This window comes from Seriola lalandi, unplaced genomic scaffold (genome assembly GCF_002814215.2).
Source record: "Seriola lalandi dorsalis isolate HSWRI2012SDOR001 ecotype SW California unplaced genomic scaffold, Sedor1 jcf7180002054518, whole genome shotgun sequence".
Lineage (NCBI taxonomy): Eukaryota > Metazoa > Chordata > Actinopteri > Carangiformes > Carangidae > Seriola > Seriola lalandi.
In genome coordinates, this window is record NW_019525071.1 from 372,163 (window position 1) to 389,933 (window position 17,771).

Below are 17,771 nucleotides of genomic sequence, written 5' to 3' on the forward strand. Positions count from 1 at the left end.
CTTGCTGTTACAAACCACAAAAACCAAACCATTAAGTGTCAGTTTGAGGTTTTAACATAATGTCCAACATACATTATAAACCAATATTCAGTTTTACCATTCTGTGGCGCGTCATTCTCCATATCGTGTTTGTCTTTCTTCCTCTCTCTCTCTCTCTGTGTGGTTGCTGTGTGCCGAAACAGGCAGTGTAGCAATTCATCAAGTCCAAACTGTCACAGGGGCAGCAAAAAAAGCCTGGAGGGGGACAGGTAAGATCATTCATTCATTTATTCATTCACTCACTCACCTTATTTCATCTCCTCTCATTATTGTCATCCACTTCTCCACTCTCTGGAGGGATGATGTCTGACCATGTGGTTGTCAAATTTGGAATATTGCCTTGAATGTCCTCTGAAAATCAGATAGCTTCCTCAGAACATTGTGAAGAAACACACGGGCTATGAACAGCTCACAATTAAGTATTTATCATTAGATCATTAATGATAAGCCTTTTCTTTTTGCCCACGGTAATGGAAATCTGAAAATATTTCCTTGTGTGTTGATGTAGAGTTCACCAACTCCTTTTTGATTGATTGACTTTAACCACAGCAGCTGCTGCACACTGTCTGTGCTTTTCATCATGGACCGCTGCACAGCTTCAACAGTTTTACACATAGAGCCCAGAAAAGACCAACGTTGTATTATTTTCCATTTGATTTAATTTTATTGTATTTATATGGTTTTATGTTTTCATTTCTTTTTATTTCCTGGTGCCTGCCCACTGATGGCAGTCGTATCCAGCCCACCTCTATCCTGAGGGGCAGTAGGGGGAGAGGGGGCCCACTGAGGCCTTTTGGCCAGACAGCCCTTGCTGGGTCCTGCCCAAACTCGCCACGGCTAGACAGGTGCATGCTACTGCCAGTGCTACACCTCTGCTCCCTTGTGTGTTGACTTCTCCCCCATTACACTGAGTGTGGTAACACTGTATGCACAGGTACAGTGCATTCAAGAAGTCTTTAGACCCCTTCACTTTTTTCAAATTTTGTTGTGTTGCAGCCTTATGCTAAAATCCTTTTAAATAAATTTTTTCCCTCATCAATCTACTCCCAATACATCTAAATTACGAAGCAAAAACAGAATTTTAGAACCTCTTTGAAAATGTGTTAAAAAGGAAAAACTGAAATATCACATTGACAAATATTCAGGCACTTGGCTATGAAATTTAGCTCAGGTTCTTCATTGTCTCTTAATCATCTTTGAGCTGCTTCTACACCTTGACTGGAGTCCACCTGTGGTAAATTCACTTGATTGGATATGATTTGGAAAGGCACACACCTGTCTATATAAGGTCTCACAGCTGACAATGCACATCAGAGCACAAACAAAGCCATGAGGAGAAAGGAACTGCCTCCAGAGCTCAGAGACAGGATTGTGTTGAGGCTCAGATCTGGGGAAGGCTACAAATGTTTTGCTACACTGAAGGTTCCCAGCACAGTGGCTTCATAGTTTTACATGTAAGAAGTTTGGAACAACCAGGACTCTTGTCGTGTTTCACCCAAGAAGTCGCTGCAAAGATGCTGCAGCTAAATACTGAGTAAAGAGTCTGAAGACTTATGTCATGTTTTTCCTTTTTAATAAATTAGCAAAATCCCTAAAATCCTGTTTTTGCTTTGTCATTATGGGCTATTAGGAAAGACATGAAATGATTTTAGCATAGGTTTGCAACATAACAAATTTGAAAAAGTGAAGGGGTCTGAACACTTTCCAAATGAAGTGTATATATCATATCTCAAGAAGCAAAAATCATATTCATTCTGAGAGGTAAACTGGTTCATGTGATTTTTTTAAATTTGTGGCTCAATCAGGAAGAAATTTGTGAATGTAAAAGGATGTAAAAAAAAAAAAGTTCCATCTCAACATTATAATACAGTAACTGGAATATGTATAAATACTGCGATACAATACGTACTATATAAACACGTTCAGTGGCACCTTCTGTACTTCTCCCACACCTTTGATGACTCTGATTCACTCCTCTCCCAACTTGACCTTTGATACCATCAGTTTGTTGCTTCTATGATTTTGTTTTTAGCCTCACTTCAATTAGTGATGAATACAGTTATAACAGTACGTTGTTGTGTGGCCTTTCCTCTCTCCTTGTGTCCTTATGTTCCTGAATGTCAGAGCACACCCTCATGGCAGCCCCTCTCCTCCAACGGGGACTCGCAGGGGCAGGCAGCTGCCGCAGCTCCCTGCCAAGAGCAGCAGCATAGAGCAAGGTATGTTGTGTGTGAGCAATGAATTCATGTCTTTTAACCTGACAAAAACAAAGAACCTATTATCATGCTGAGTTAGTTTCTGAAAATTATTTAGGTTCACTGATGGAGAGCTCAAACTGAGATAAAGCTGTTCCATCTTTAAAAACAAAGCACAAAGTATGAATGAAATAAATACAGCAAGTCAGTGACACTACCTTTTGCTTCCTGAGCTTTGTGTCTTTTTGATTAAAACATAGAAAATTGAATTAATTTTAATAACAGATTGTCAGTTTTGAATCAAAAGCTTATTTTAAATTAATTTTCTTCCCAAAAACAGAGAAAATGAGTAGTTTTTGGTGGGAGGTGTTTGACTGACAATACTTAGGGACGTTCAGCTCAGACAAGCTCTACCAGTTACATGGTCAGGGCACCCTATGCAGTGACATAAAAGTGTGTATCAACATTTTTATCAGCTCACTGTTTGGAGAGTGTTGAGTTATGATTGCACAAATCTGCCTGTATTAACCATAATGATTCTTCTTTCCTGCAGCATTCCCAATTCCTTGGAACAGCTTTTTAAAAAATACCCTTTCTTTCTTGTCATAGCTGGTTTAGCTGCCAGATGGGTGGGGTTTGCTAAATAGGATTAATGTATAGACGGTCGCAGTCTTTAGTCTAGCCCCTCTTTCCTAAAACCCAACCTAGAAGCAAAGGTTGACTGTGAGAATTTCTGTCCCAGACCCTCCAAACGTCCATTATGTGAGCAGCTGATGTATCAGCACACATCATGCTCCATCTAGTGTCAAAAACCTGATCCTGCATTCTCCAGTTATTCCATGTAATCTCTCTTATTGGGAACACACCATTGTTTCTGATTTCGTATTCTGGTTTTTGTTTTCTTTTTCTGATTTTCTCTTTCGTTCTCTTACTCTTTTATTCGTCTTTTTCGCTTCAGCCCTTGCAGTAGAGGAGCGAACCCGACAGCTGCCGATGAAAGTACATTCCTATCGGCCTTCAGCCTCCCACGACCCTGAGACGGACCTCAAGACCAAACGGGAGGTCAGCGTCCGTGTCCTTCTTTGGTTCCCTACCTCCTCCTCCTCTTGCACTTGAAATGAATGATACATGTCTATTTTTATAACCTTAATTTGAGCAAAATCATAATTTCTCTCCCATCATCCTCGACCTCTTCATCTCTGTCTGTAGATGTTCCGAGATCAGAGGCCAAGCAGTGACGTGTCAGCCAGATCATCAGACAGCGATATGAGCGATGTGTCCGCCCTCTCCCGTGCCAGCAGTGCCTCCCGCCTCAGTAGCACCAGCTACATGTCTATCCAATCAGAACGACCCGGGGGGCGACTCAGGTCAGTCCTCATTGGCCAGTAATACTTTGTGTTCAGGTTAGATGTAACGGGTGCTGTGGATGTCGGTCAGTTCACCCTATTTTGAAATAGGCCTAAATGTTTGGGTAATTGAGATTATGTTTGTTTTTTGCATGCTAATCGCTGTGTGTCTCTGTTTTATTTATGCATGCCTGCATGTTTCTGCATGCCCTCTCTCCTCTGTCCACACAACTCACACAAAACATGGATACATAAAACGAATGGTGGGAATCAAAACAAATTGAAAAAACTCAGATCCAAGTCATTAGAGGAGGAGAAGAAAGACAGGAGGATCTCATGGGGGGTGAACGGGGAGGAGGAGAGGAGGAGGGCAGCGGGAAAGAGACGATTCTCTGAGGAATTGAAGCGCAGAAGACACACTGTAGCAGGAGACACAAGGGAGTCCAGGTAAAGAGCATAAGATCCCGAATGTTGAATTCACTGATGATGACAGATAATCCATCCTCTCACTGTACGACCAGGTCTGGATCCCCAGGTTAGAATCCCTAAACCCCCAAGACAACAGCAGAAACTTTTGATGATAGCCATTATAGGCAGGTCCTTATTGATCTCTGTAGGGAAATTATCTTCTGTTTTGCTTGCGCCTTCCAAAGGAGGGTTACAGGCTGTCAAGCAGTGCCCCTTGAACTTATTGGGGGGTTCAGGGTTTTACTGAAATGCACTAGAGGATGACGCTCACTGACACAGAGATGAGCTTAAATCCTCTGGCTGCAGAGTGGTGTTCCTGCTCATCTCTGCTTATTGTTGAGGTGCAGTTAGTCTCATTCATATGAAAACATCTGGTTGTGACGAGTAGTTTGATTTAAATAGGGACTGTGGATGTCTGAGTCCTAAACAAGGCTAAAGGGGGGCTCTGCTGAATTTACATATGAGGACCTTTTTACTTGTCGTGAGCAGTATTTTCTGTCAGTCGTGAGGAGTTTTCATTAAGTTTGATAAAAATGTATCTGATTATGTTCTATCATCAAGGTTTTTAGAACCTGGGTTTACTGCAAATTTTTGCATAAAACATCTGTTACAAATGGGGTGATGGAATTTGAAAGATGTTGGATGTTTAGAGGCAGTTAAAGTCTAATGAAAGATGCACATACAGTACATTATGGGAAATTTAGGATTTAGGATTTTTGAAGCTTGAATGATACAAGGATGAAAATGAACATATCTCACCCTCTGCTGCATTGATTTTTGACCATCCTTTTAAAACCTATATCCCACATTTACGTAACTTTAAATCCCTGCAAAACCTCTAAAGAAAATTAGGTGTTACATAGGATTGTTGTCAACAAGACAAAATTGAACTTACTCTAGAATAAAATTTTTATTAAGTCATAGGGGGAAAAAAATCCACTTTAATTGTTTTCAGCTCAGTCTTTTCCTTTTTATGAGGCAAACAGATCTCAGGTATAGTCCCAGCTCTCCATTAGAAATCTGTTAATAAATGAATGTAAATTTAGAAAAAGAATCATCAGACCTTTTAACCACAAATTACTTACAGAAATACTAAAACTATAATTTTAAATTAAATAACAACATCAACAAAAAAAAAACTGTAGCAAAAAATCCCATGTTCTCTTCTTGCACACAAACACACACAAAGCTCGTTCCTGGCTGACCAGTAGCAGTGTGCTGACAGGGACAAACGACCCTATCCCAGTGGTCCTTGGTGGGCCAGGTGGTGATGTAGTGCAGCTTATTAGCCGGCTAATGTTTTGAGGTCTGAGAGCAGCAGAGAGGAGGGGGGTTTTTGCCACAGATCAATCCAAATAGAGCATATTAAAAGCAGAGCCCCGCAGCCTTTGACACACTTTCATCCCAAAGGTGTTTGCTGGTGTTGAGGTCGGAGCTCTGAGAAGACGAAGAGAAAGCCATTGCTTTATGGACCTCACTTTGTCCTTCACCAAACTTGATTATCTAAAAGATTATCGCTTGATTTATGATTAGCCTTACATCAAACATTGCCACATACAGCCCTGTCCACATACTTTTGTCATGTAGTGTACACTCAAGGTAAGAAGAGTGTGCAGGGTCCTCTTCGATCATCATGTTATTTCCAGCAAAAAGTGTAAGATCATCTCCATCTTTTATATGTGAAAAAATTGTTTTAATATACTGTATATTATTAAAATAATAAGTTCATGCTTCCAGTTGTTCATATGAGGGAAAATGTTAATACACTTACATCTATGGCTACAGTATTTATGTACAGACAGATTCAGGGGAATGAAGAGAGAGATGAACAGTATGGCTCTGGGTGTGCAGATGCTGGCGTCAGATCAGCTTCTTAGGTGAGAGGGGAGTGTGTGTGTTTTGTAATGAGGCTGCGATGAAACAGTGAAAACACAGGTTGGAATTCCAAACACACACAATGGAGTGTGTGTCCATTTATAAAAACTAGTCAGTCTTTTTTAGAAGGCCTATAATAAAGCTTATCTATTATTCAGACCAAGGGTCAGTTTTTAGAGAGACAGGGGGTATGAATTAGTAATCCAGTGATGGATGGCTGGCCTCAGGTCAGTTTTCACTCAGAGTGGGATATTAATATCTGTATTCATTGGATACTCTCACTTTGCTTCAGGCCAGTTTTATGAGCAGTTGGAGAAGTGACTGAGTACATACAGAGGAGTGGAGACAGAGGTGGTGTGAGGTCACACAGATCAAACCCTTTGTTCAACCTTTTCCCCCTGCTTAATATTTCTAATCAATTTCAAATAATTCACTGGATGCCACACATGTCAATCATTTGCTTTTTTGCATAGATAGAGAAATCATATTTGGTGCCTTACTTTGTTTGCATTGATTTACTGATATCTGTATATTTCTGAAATCACATAATGGTGAGTATATATATGTGTAGTTACAGTCCAAATTTAAAAGAAAAACAAATCTCAAGATTTTCAGCCAGAAGCAGAAAATCATCATTTTACATTTTGTACAATAGTGTTTGTGATTTCTGTTATATGTGGCCCTTGTTTCCTTTGTGTGTGTCTGTGTGTTTGTGCATCCCCCTCCACTGCATGTCTCAGATCCATCCTTGCATGCATCCTGTGCTGTGACTGCCTGGACCCTCTCCACCCTCCAGACCTTGATCCTCCCCTCCCAACCTACCCCTCTGCTGCACGCCCCTCCCTAACACCCCTGCAGAGGACGGTGGAAAGGCCTCAAACCACCCTGCCCCTTCCCAGCCCTTCCCTGGCTCCTCTGGGCCATTGGTCTGTAATTGTCAGGGGCCCGCAGGGAGTGGAGAGTACGGATGATAGGGGTAGCGTAGCTGGGCTTTCTTGCAGCACCATGACCACCTCTGAGGGAATGGACATGCGGCGGCTCCTGCGAGCCCCTAGGAGGCAGCACCGAACACTGGGCAGCCTCTGCTCTGGTGTAGTGGCTCATTTGAGAAGAATGAACTTTAATACATGATATAATTATTAGCTGTGGACTGCGAGATCATTTTATTCTATTATTTGATTTTAAACAGGATGGTCTCTTAAGATCTAAATCTTTTTCTCGAGAGTTGTGGTACAAGTGACACAATTATGTTACACTGAACATCAAAGCTCCAAATACTATTTTGGTTTTAGCTGTACTTTATGTTTATTTTGTCTTAGTTTCAGTTATTCAGTGGAATATCGCATCATCATTTCCCTTCTATGGGACTCCAGATGTTTACTCATCTGTTGTTTGATTGACTAACTGTTTTATTAAACATCTTTCAACCACTGTCAGTTTGAAATGTTACAGTTATCATCCTCTACCACCTTTTATCAGCCAGGCTGTTTTTGTGTCCTACTAAAACTCAGGTACAGTATAGAGGAAGTCACAGAGACCATGATCACTTCCTCTCTTCCTTACAACAGATCACAATGTCACGCATTGTTTTCTTTCTCCAGTCGGCAGATGCGATCGTCGATGGGCCGCAGCATGCTGAAGAGCTCCAGCGTGAGCGGAGAGATCTACACCCAGGAGCGCACCGACGGCAGCCAATCAGACACTGCGCTGGGCATGGTGGGTGGCGGCAGCAAGAAGAGACGCTCCAGCCTCAGTGCGCGGGTGGTGGCCATCGTTGGCAACCGTCGCAGCCGCAGCACTTCACAGATCAGCGGCCCTGGTGAGTTGCCATGGAAACTCCGGTGTCTGTACATCGCACTGGTTATGTGTGATATCAACGTGGCCAATTTTCTACAAAAAAATATGATACACACTAAAATATTACACATATTTAGGGACATTTTTGTGTGATTTTCCTGTGTCTCAGTCTGTCGCACTGGTTGCTAATGGCTGATGATGGTGGTAGACAGAAACAACATTCTGCTAAGCCCTGGGATGGAGCTAATAGGGGCTCTTGGGTGTGTAGACTGAAGTGATGGACGACTTTCTGTTTACTATCAGCTCTCTCAAAAACATAAGGCCTTAGCTTAACCTTCACTAAACCTAATCCTGAAATACACACATTTAAACTAAAGCTGTTTGACTTGCTTCAAACTTACAATTAACTATTCTTGTCATATAATGAATAAATTTAACATATTTGCCTAATAAATTATCCTTCTATGGTAGCGCATTGCAATGGTTACTTATATTTGGTTGTTTTCAACTTGACAACCAGGACAGGAGAGTGCACATGCAACCTTTCAGAGATCAGAGCCAAAATCAGTTTGACAAAAGATGCACAAACATGTTTTTGATGTAGAAATATAGAGGAGAGAGAGGACGTACAGAGATCAATCTTCATTTGAGAACCTAAAAAGTCTTGTGGTACTCACCCCCATACTGATGAAGTGCTTTGAGAAGCTGGTTCAAGTTGGTTGGTACATCAAAGAAAGCATCCCAGCCAGCCAGACTCTCACCAGCCTGCATTCAGAACGAGCAGATCCAGAGACGATGCCTTCTCCACTGCCGTTTGTTTGTTGATGTCGGATCAGCATTCGAAACAATCTCCCCCATGAAACATACGCTCTGCAGCTGGATGTTTTGGACTTCTTCACAAACAGACCCCAGACAGTTCAGATTGGCAGTCACACCTCAAGCGCTCTAGTGCTCAACACGCTCAGCCCCCTCCTGTTCACGCTGTACACCCATGAATTTTTGTCCTTTGGTGTTGTAGCACAGCGTATTTACAAGCAGGGCACTGATGAGTTCTGTCTGGCAGCAGGCTGATTGTTAATCAGGCAGATTATACACGCATGAGTAATGACAGCGTTTGTGTATGTATCTTGCCTGCTCTGTGATGTTTGGATGACAAAGCCTGATCAGCGTCTCGGTGACACTGAAGTTTATCAGGAGCGGTTGGTGTAGGATGCTGATCTTTTGTTGTTTTTTTTTTTTTAAAGAATTTTTTGGGCTTTTTGTGCCTTTATTGGACAGGACAGTAGAGAGACAGGAAACGGGGAGGCAGAGAGAGAGGGAATGACACGCAGGAAAGGGCCGTCCAAAGGGGGGGTGGAACCGGGGGCCAGCTGCAGCGAGGACTGTGGACTCTATATATGGGGCGCCTGCTCAACCCACTGCGCTACGCGACACCCCTGATCTTTTGTTTTTAACCTGGACCATAATTTTCATACACAACCTGATTTTTTCACTTGATTCGTTAACTTATTTTACCATACAGCTTTACATACTTTCAGTTTGCCTGCAGTACTAATCTCCAAAACAACACAATTGTCCTGCTACATTCAAAATTTCACAACATGTAATTGAAACGATTTGTTCTTAGGACCAGACTGTACTCAAGAACCACAAATTGCAAGCGTCTTTTTCTTCAGTAAAGGCCAAACCTCTGCTGCCCCAGTGCTTGTTGTAAAAACAAACAACTAAATAATACGTTTCAGAGAGTTTCAGAGCATCGTGGCCAGCTGAGAGCCCCTCGCGGCTCAGCTCCCACTCACACAAGAACAAGAGTCTGGCTGGTCTGAGTCCGGCATCCACTTTTACCACGGGGTGGTGTAAGACTCATGGTAAAAGAAGACATAAAAAGCTATTAAAGAACAGTGGGCCTAAGGGGTTCTCTTACGCTCTCTCCCTGATGTAGAGAGGAGAGAGAGGAAGTAGAGATAGTATAGAGATCAACCTTAATCTGAGTGTTTTCTGTTCTTGATGGACGAGAGCAAACGCAGGTAAGGGACACTTCTGTTGAGTTTTTAAACTTTATTATTTTAGTGTGATTAGGAGGTAATAGGTAGCTAACAGTTTATGGTAGGTTACATACATCACAGGTTTTTGTTGAGTCAGCTCATGCCTCAGTCAGCATATACAAGAGAGGATAGCAGTCTCAGAGATGCAGCTTCGTTTTTCTCTTTGCACTGTAGGAGCCAATACTATGAGTCGAAAGGTGGACGCACCCCAGTCCGAGATGCCACACAGTGTTGGGGTTGTTTTTCTACCCAACAATTTCCTGTTTACTACTGATTGCTGGATTCTGCAGGACATTTGTGTGACTTTGGCCGTGCCCCAAGAGAGTCCTCACCTGGATCTGTGGAATATTTTGTAGTGGACCACCAATGGTTCGAGGAAGTAATAAGTGTTCTGGAAATTAGTCTTTTTCAGAATAATATTTTTCTGTTTCTTAACCACAACAAGGAAATCTTTCTCTCAATCCTGCTACTCTCTGCTTATCTAAATCAAACATTCTGTGGGGCAGAAGTGGTGTAAGGGGGCAAACAACTGTTATATCAAACACACCTCAGAGTTCTTTGACCTAAAACCCAGCACTAGGGCAAGAAATACCCTGGACAATGTTTATTCAAATGTTTAACTTTACGATGTTTCAGACCATATTTCAGACCATATTTCCCTGCTTCTTCTACCACCTTACTCTCAGCTGATAAAAAATGTCAAACCATCAGTAAAAACCGTTACAGTTTGGACGGATGAAGCTACAGCAGCTCTACAGGACTGTTTAGAGTGCACAGACTGGCACATGTTCAGAGATGCTGCCACCCAGATGTCTTGATGATTATGCGATTAAAAAAAAAATAAAATCATTCCCCAACCAGAAAGTCTGGGCTCTATCAGATGGTCAGCTGTTAGGACAGAGCTTCAGAATAAGACTGGCATCAGGGGGCGAAGCAGAGACATCAGCAGAGCGCACCTCCAGAGGAGCTGCCACTGTCAGTATCCACAGCAGATGTGAGAGTGGATATGAGTAAAGCTGCTGGGCCTGATACTGAAGACCTGTACGAAAAACGTGCCAATCAGGTTGCTGATGATATTAAGCCTACTCACATTTATATCACTGTCATATTAAAGTGTTTCCACCTGCACAGCCACAATCAATCTTAGCACTCTGGGCTTGAGTACCACCCCTCTGCATCTGAACACTGGACTTCCTCACAAACAGACCCCAGACAGTTCAGATTGGCAGACACAACTCATGCACTCTGGTGCTCAACACCAGAGTCCCTCAGGGCTGTGTGCTCGGGCCCCTCCTGTTCACACTCTACACCCACGACTGCATTACCAGACATGGAGATAAACTCCCTTGTCAAGTTTGTGGACAACATCACCATCATCAGCCAGACTACAGAGAATTCCTATCCAGAGGAAATCAACAGTCTTGCGGAGTGGTGCACAGAGAACAACCTACTTCTCAATATCGATGAAACCAAGGTGCTACATCAGTGGATCTGAGGTGGATCAGTTATAAGTTCCTGGGAATCCACACTGTAGAGAACCTGTCATGGTCATCACACATCTCTACTCTACTCATCTCAAGTTCTTGTTAACTTTTATGAGGAGCAATAGAAAGCATCACAAACTGGGATGTGCAGGGCCCAGGACATGAAGGCTCTGCAGCAGTTGATTAAAACTACCCAGAACATCATCAGTACCATCTACGGGGCATCAGTGATATCAGTGAGGTGAGGTGCCTGCACAGAACCCAAAGGACACTAAAAGACAATACCCACCCGAGCCACAGCCTGTTCACCCTGCCGCCGTCTGGCAAGAAGGATCCGCTGCCGTACCCCCAGACGCTGGAGCAGTTTCTTTCCTCAGGCTGTGAGACGACTGAAATCACCCTCCACACTCTACCATGAACATAGCTGATTATTTATTCATTCATTTATGTAACTTTTGTTTTCATGAGTAGCATAAAGGGACTACATCTGAAATTTTGTTATACAATCTTGTGTTGCATAATGATCATTAAATTGAAGCTTGAATCTTGAATGTAACATATTTTGTGGTTTAAAAACAACCCTGAGACCTACAGAAAGTTTCTGTTACAAACTGGGGTTGTGGAGTTTTGAGGATGTGGTTGTTTGCAAGGTAGAATGGGTCTAGCAAAAGCTGCTTTTTAGATGCATTGTGGGAAATGTAAGATCCTGATTTTGACACATACCAGTGACTGAAAGTCAGGATATCATGGAGAATAAGGGTTAAAAGAAATTGCTCTTTTAATCCTCTGTGATTTTCCATGTTCTAAATTAAACATTTTGAGGCAAATCAAAAGTTCAAAAGAAACATTTGATTTGGGAAATATGTTTATTTGCTTTCCTGCGAAGAATTAGATTGGATGATTGACACCACTCCCCTGTAATGGTTGCAAATTTTCTCCAAACTTCACATATTTTGTCAGGTCAAGCTGATGGAGATACGACAGGGATTAAAATGTGTCCACTTAATTTTGTGAGTCAGTGTTGCAGCATTTCTTTTTTTTCCACTACTTTTGTACTCACATGTACCCTGAAGTGAATTAGCACAGCACAGGCTCAAAATAAATAAAGGTGAAAAATAACTACAGCAGCATCTCTGACTACATCTTTGTGATTTTTCCCTGTGTTTCTTGTTTCACCCAGAGGGGAAGAGTAAGAAGGAGAAGGGTGCACCCATCCAGAGGAGCACAGAGACTGGGATGGCAGTGGAGCTGACCAGGAACATGAGCCGCCAGCCCAGCAGAGAGTCCAACAATGGCAGCATGAACAGCTACAACTCTGAGGGGAAGTCAGTAAACCATTCTCTTCCTGTTTTGATTACTCTCCCTGAACCATCTACACACTCTCTGCATCTGTCTCCACTGGTTTCAAACTGCAAGTTTTACACTGCTAAAGCGACTATAGCTTCAAATTAATTGCTGTCCCATCCGACTATGACACCTTTAACACAATATGGACGTGACAGTGAAGTTTGTGTGCTGACATGTTCAGCATATCCAGGCAGAGACTTCCATTTCTCCCTGCATGTGTCAGGTGACTGACAGTAAACAGTGTAATACTGTATATGAACAGACTGTTAAAAAGCTCAACTTTGTCTGGTGTTTTCTGTGATGGATTATCTCACTTGGGCAGTTTTGGATGTTTTACATGCTGTAAATAATGACAGGCAGCAAATGAGCACTGAAGTGTCAAACTATGCTGACTGTGTACAGACACCAGCACAAGTGATGCAGAAGATAAAAACCACAAATCTAAGAATCAGATTTGATATTGAATATTGGTGGTACAATACACAGTACACAGTCACAAAATATTCATTTTGTTATCATACTTAAATCTATATTTCTTTGTTTTGTGTGTTAGTTTGATCTTCTCTGGTGTGAATCTGGGTGCCAGCAGTCAGTTCAGTGACTTCCTGGATGGTTTGGGACCAGCTCAGTTAGTGGGCAGGCAAACACTGGCTACTCCTGCTATCGGTAAGATACTGGTGATGCTAATGATACCGATGACATCTCTTCTCTTCTCTTCTCTTGTGTCACTTCTTTTCTGTTTAATCATTTTTTGTATTTTTCCTTTTCTCTTATCCCTTTTATTTATAATCTTGTTTTTCTGTCGTATGTTTTCCTATTTCATGTTTTCATGTTTCTATAAGATAAGATAAGTGACATATTAGTGTGATAACTAGTACCAATTCAGCAGACTATAGTATTGTATTTATATGTAATCATAACAGTAATATACTATAACAGCGTAGTAATATAATGTATGATGAATAACAAGATGGGCCACACTGGTAGCTCACCTGGTTAAGTGTGTCCTTAAAACAGTGGCCCGGTTTGAATCTGGTCTTGGCCCTTTGCTGCGTGTCATCCTCGCTCTCTCTCTCTCTCTCTCTCTCTCTCTCTCTCTCTCTCTCTCTCTCTCTCTCTCTCTCTCTCTCTCCCTCCCTCTCCCTCTCCCTCCTGCCTTTCCTGTCTCTCTACACTGTCCCTGTAGATAAAGGTTGAAATATATAGAAAATATAATTTAAGAAAAACATAATAATAAGTAATAAGATATTTTTTTATGTCTATATTAACATATAATATTGTATAACATAATGTATTACAGTATAGTAAAATATTAAGATTGCAAATATTCACAAATCAGAGTGTTGTTATTGTTGTCACATATTCAAACCTCTGATCGTACTTTTTTATGAACCTGATGAAGCGCTGAGTGAAATGTGCTGCGTTCCTTGATCATGTATGTTTATGGCCTGAGTGTGCCGGCACTACTAGGTTTATCTTTCCTGAAACTTTCAGCCCTACACCACGTGCCGTCATTGATCCCTTCTTGTTGTTTTTAAACTGATCATCCTCTTCTCATCTTCATCTGTCTCCCAGGTGACATCCAGATTGGTATGATGGAGAAAAAGGGTCAGCTGGAGGTGGAAGTCATCAGAGCTCGAGGACTCGTACAAAAGCCAGGATCCAAATCTCTCCCTGGTAAGCACTTGACCTACATTTAGATGCTGAAGAGCAACTAATCCCTCTGTTTTTTTCACATACGTATAAAATACACACCCTACATGCATTGTAATCCAGTACGTACACTCAGCCAAAGCTTGCACTGTGCTGTTCCTTTCCAGAACAAGCCATGAGGTCTGATCTAGATTATATTGGCGAGGTGCTGTGTTCGCCACTAATGGCTTTTTTATTTTGTCTTCGTCTTCAGCTCCATATGTCAAGGTCTATCTGCTGAATAATGGAGCATACGTAGCCAAAAAGAAAACCAAGATTGCACGGAAAACACTTGACCCACTGTACCAGCAAGCACTGCTATTCGAGGAAAGCCCACAGGGTAAAGTCTTACAGGTGAGAATGAGATATGTTCCGTCATTAGAAAGTAAAATCTTTATTTCTAAATTCTATCAGTTGTTTCAGCAGGAGGAAGTAGAGCTGAGTAATTTGAGAGAAATGATTTTTCTTCCAGGTGATTGTTTGGGGAGACTACGGCCGCATGGATCACAAAAGCTTCATGGGAGTTGCACAAATCCTATTGGAGGAACTGGACTTATCAAGCACAGTCATTGGTTGGTACAAGTTGTTCCCACCATCCTCCTTGGTGGATCCGACACTTGCCTCCCTAACTCGGCGAGCCTCCCAGTCGTCACTCGACAGCTCCTCCGGACCTCCGGGGGTTCGATCCTAGTGGACCAACAGCTCTACACCGCTCGGCGAGTAACAAACTCATGAAACATACAGTAGAGTGAGAGAGATTAAAAAAAAATATATATATATATAGCGGAAATGTAGAACAACAACAATCAGAAACAGTCACAATGAGAAAGCTTTGTTGAGATCTGACAATCACTCCTGTTGCGGTTAATTTTGTCTGTTGTAGAAAGTGCCACATTTCAGTGTTTCATATCCATTCAATGAAAAATCTTATAGTTTTTCTCTGTGTATGCTGAAGAAGCAGGGCTGTCGACAGACAACAAGCAGTAGCTCTTGAGACGGGAGATGAAAAAGTGTCAGAGAATCAAAAATGAAGCAGGGTGGTTTTTAACCGAATCAACAATAGCAAAGAAATGTATGTAAGCATCGGAATGTATGGACTCAAGACAGAGGTAATCACCCTCCACACCTGCAGGTGGCTGCAGTGGCCTCCTCCAGAACCCCAACAGACTGCCGGCACGCCTGCCCCCGGGCAGGGTGCTCACACGTTGGAATTCAGTCTGGAAGCACAGGGCCTTCTTCTGGTGCCTCGACCTTGGAGCCACATCACTGGTCCCTCTCTCTGTCGAAAGATCCTCTTTTCAATATGTTTACCATGGCTGCTCTGAAGCCACACTGTTTTAGCGTGTTTGCTTTGTTGTTCATTTCTTTCCCTTTGTTACTACTGGCACAAAATGTTTTTACAGTGCGTAAAATGCTCATGATAATGTTGTCAGTCTGGTGTGTGCATGGAGAGAAAAAAACAAAACACAAGAGATAAAAAAAAAAGGATATAAAAACTATTAAATGTCTGCAAGTGTTATGCAGGGGGGGTTGCTGGTGATGATAACACAGCTTAGATTTTTACACTTGACAGTGCGATTAGCGTGCAAAGTTGTTTTCCTTGTTCCACCTCTGGCAAATGTCCAGGCCAGTCGTCTTTGTATAGATGTATATTAGGCCTCTCAAGAGGTTGACCAATAAATGAAATTTATGTCACTTTGAAATATCACAAGGGTACAACATCACTGTAAAAAAAAAATGAAAAGAGAAATCTTTGTTCACCTTCGCAAGAGCAAGATAGGACGGTCTAATTTTTCACATCTTTTGGGGAGTGCAGTCCCTCACCCCAGCACGTTTAAGGTTTTTATCCAACCCTTAGTTTACATTCTTTGAAATTTAAACACAAGCACAAGAGCTTGATTTTTTTACAACAAAAAGTCTAACTTTTTGAAAAAAACATGTAGTTAAAAAAAGAAAAAAAGTAACATTCCCGTCACTGGTTCGGTTCATTTCTTTGTCTAGATATTAGGAAACGCACAAACAAACAGAAGAGAAGAATCGCTCACAGTTTCCCTTGTGCATCTCTGTGAATGTCAAAATAACCAATCAGACTAATCTGTCAGGACACCAAACACCAATGCTCATCCTCCGTTTGGCCCGCAAACTCCTCTCACCAGGAAAGAGTTGGGGCCAGCATGACTTTGGAACCTGTTCCAAGCTGCATGCATATTTTTGTAAAACGAAACAGATACAGAAAAAAAGATACTGAACTAGATACGTGTGTTAGTTCCACATACTGTAGGGCCACTTGTATGTTGCATGCAGTTGTACAGTTTGCTCGTACTTGAATATTAAAGAGATAAAACCAAGAAACCGAAGCCATTCCCATTACGCAACGACATTTGAACTCAACTGCAGTCTATTCCACGTCCCTCAGTCCGGTGCTGAATGTCTCTCAAACTAAATCCCACAATTACATTGATGTCTTTCCTCGACCCTCCGGAAGATGTACTGTACTGTACAGTAGTACTGAGCAGACCTCACAGCCCCTCTTACTGTTGTTCCACATCATAGTATACCTCCAAGGGGCTGAGATGATGTATGAATAAATATGTACAAATCAGATCTACTTATATGGAAATATGAATTATGTTTCAACATAATGATTTCAGATATGCTATCACATGAACTGTTCAATTATATAGAGAATAAATGCAGATGCACAGAGAGTCATACACTGTAAATACTCAGCAGCCACTCACTGGGTTTTCATTGGGTTGAGTGATAATTGCAAAGGGGCCAAGTTATATAATGAGCAGTGATTAATACATGATTGGGGACCACATGCAGTGGGACAACACGAGGCCAGGGTCATAACCGGCTGAACTCAAACACACAGCCCCAAAAACGACAGGTCTGAACCACTGCTCCGAAAGTCATTGTCTGAACACTTCTCTGTGCTTCTAAACCAGTGTCTGAAACCCGGCCACGATCAGCCCCACTTCAGAAGAGTTGACTTTTCTTTTCATTGTCCGGTGAAGCTGGGTTTTTTTTCCTTTTTTATTTTTTCTTTCTTTATTTTATTTTTGTCAGTATTAACAGGAAAAAAAATGCTGATTGTTTACAACTTCTGTGTTCCACTGAAACAAAAAGAAAATTAGAAAAAAGTAAAGCATTCACTGCAACATTTCTTGTTTGTATAACAGATGTGGCTCAAATGATGTGTATGTTTTATATTTAAAAAAAAAGTTCATTTTTATTATTTACAAATAAAAAGAATGTGTGGAAGAAAACTGACTCTGAACTCGCCTTCAATTCAATGTCTATCAAGTCTTTTTTTTGTGTGTGTATGTGTGTGTGTGCGTGTGTGTCTGTGTGTTTTATTATACTCTCAGCCTGCATGACATAATGTCAAGAGGTCATATTGAAAAACTTTGGGATCTCTTGGTGCACTGGTACATCTCGGCAGAGAGGCACCATGTTCAATTTTAGATACACATTACA

The 17,771-nt window shown here is 41.7% G+C and overlaps 1 protein-coding gene across 11 annotated transcripts in view; it reads left to right on the top strand.

Moving 5' to 3' along the window:
• rims1b (regulating synaptic membrane exocytosis 1b) overlaps positions 1–17,560 on the top strand; it is a 76,290-nt gene extending 58,730 nt beyond the window's left edge. For 5 of the 11 annotated variants that reach the window (XM_087175911.1, XM_087175913.1, XM_087175912.1 and 2 more), the window contains 11 exons: positions 183–248; positions 771–884; positions 2,164–2,258; positions 3,193–3,296; positions 3,444–3,601; positions 7,525–7,742; positions 12,430–12,574; positions 13,150–13,262; positions 14,172–14,273; positions 14,503–14,642; positions 14,761–17,560. In XM_087175911.1, coding sequence (XP_087032037.1) covers positions 183–248; positions 771–884; positions 2,164–2,258; positions 3,193–3,296; positions 3,444–3,601; positions 7,525–7,742; positions 12,430–12,574; positions 13,150–13,262; positions 14,172–14,273; positions 14,503–14,642; positions 14,761–14,979 — 1,474 coding nt within the window. In that variant the 3' untranslated portion in view covers positions 14,980–17,560. Of the gene's footprint in view, positions 1–182; positions 249–770; positions 885–2,163; positions 2,259–3,192; positions 3,297–3,443; positions 3,602–3,874; positions 5,872–6,663; positions 7,355–7,524; positions 7,743–12,429; positions 12,575–13,149; positions 13,263–14,171; positions 14,274–14,502; positions 14,643–14,760 lie in introns of those variants that run through there. The other 6 variants (XM_087175921.1, XM_087175914.1, XM_087175916.1 and 3 more) reach the window with 6 other exon arrangements.
• Positions 17,561–17,771: the final 211 nt, after the last annotated feature.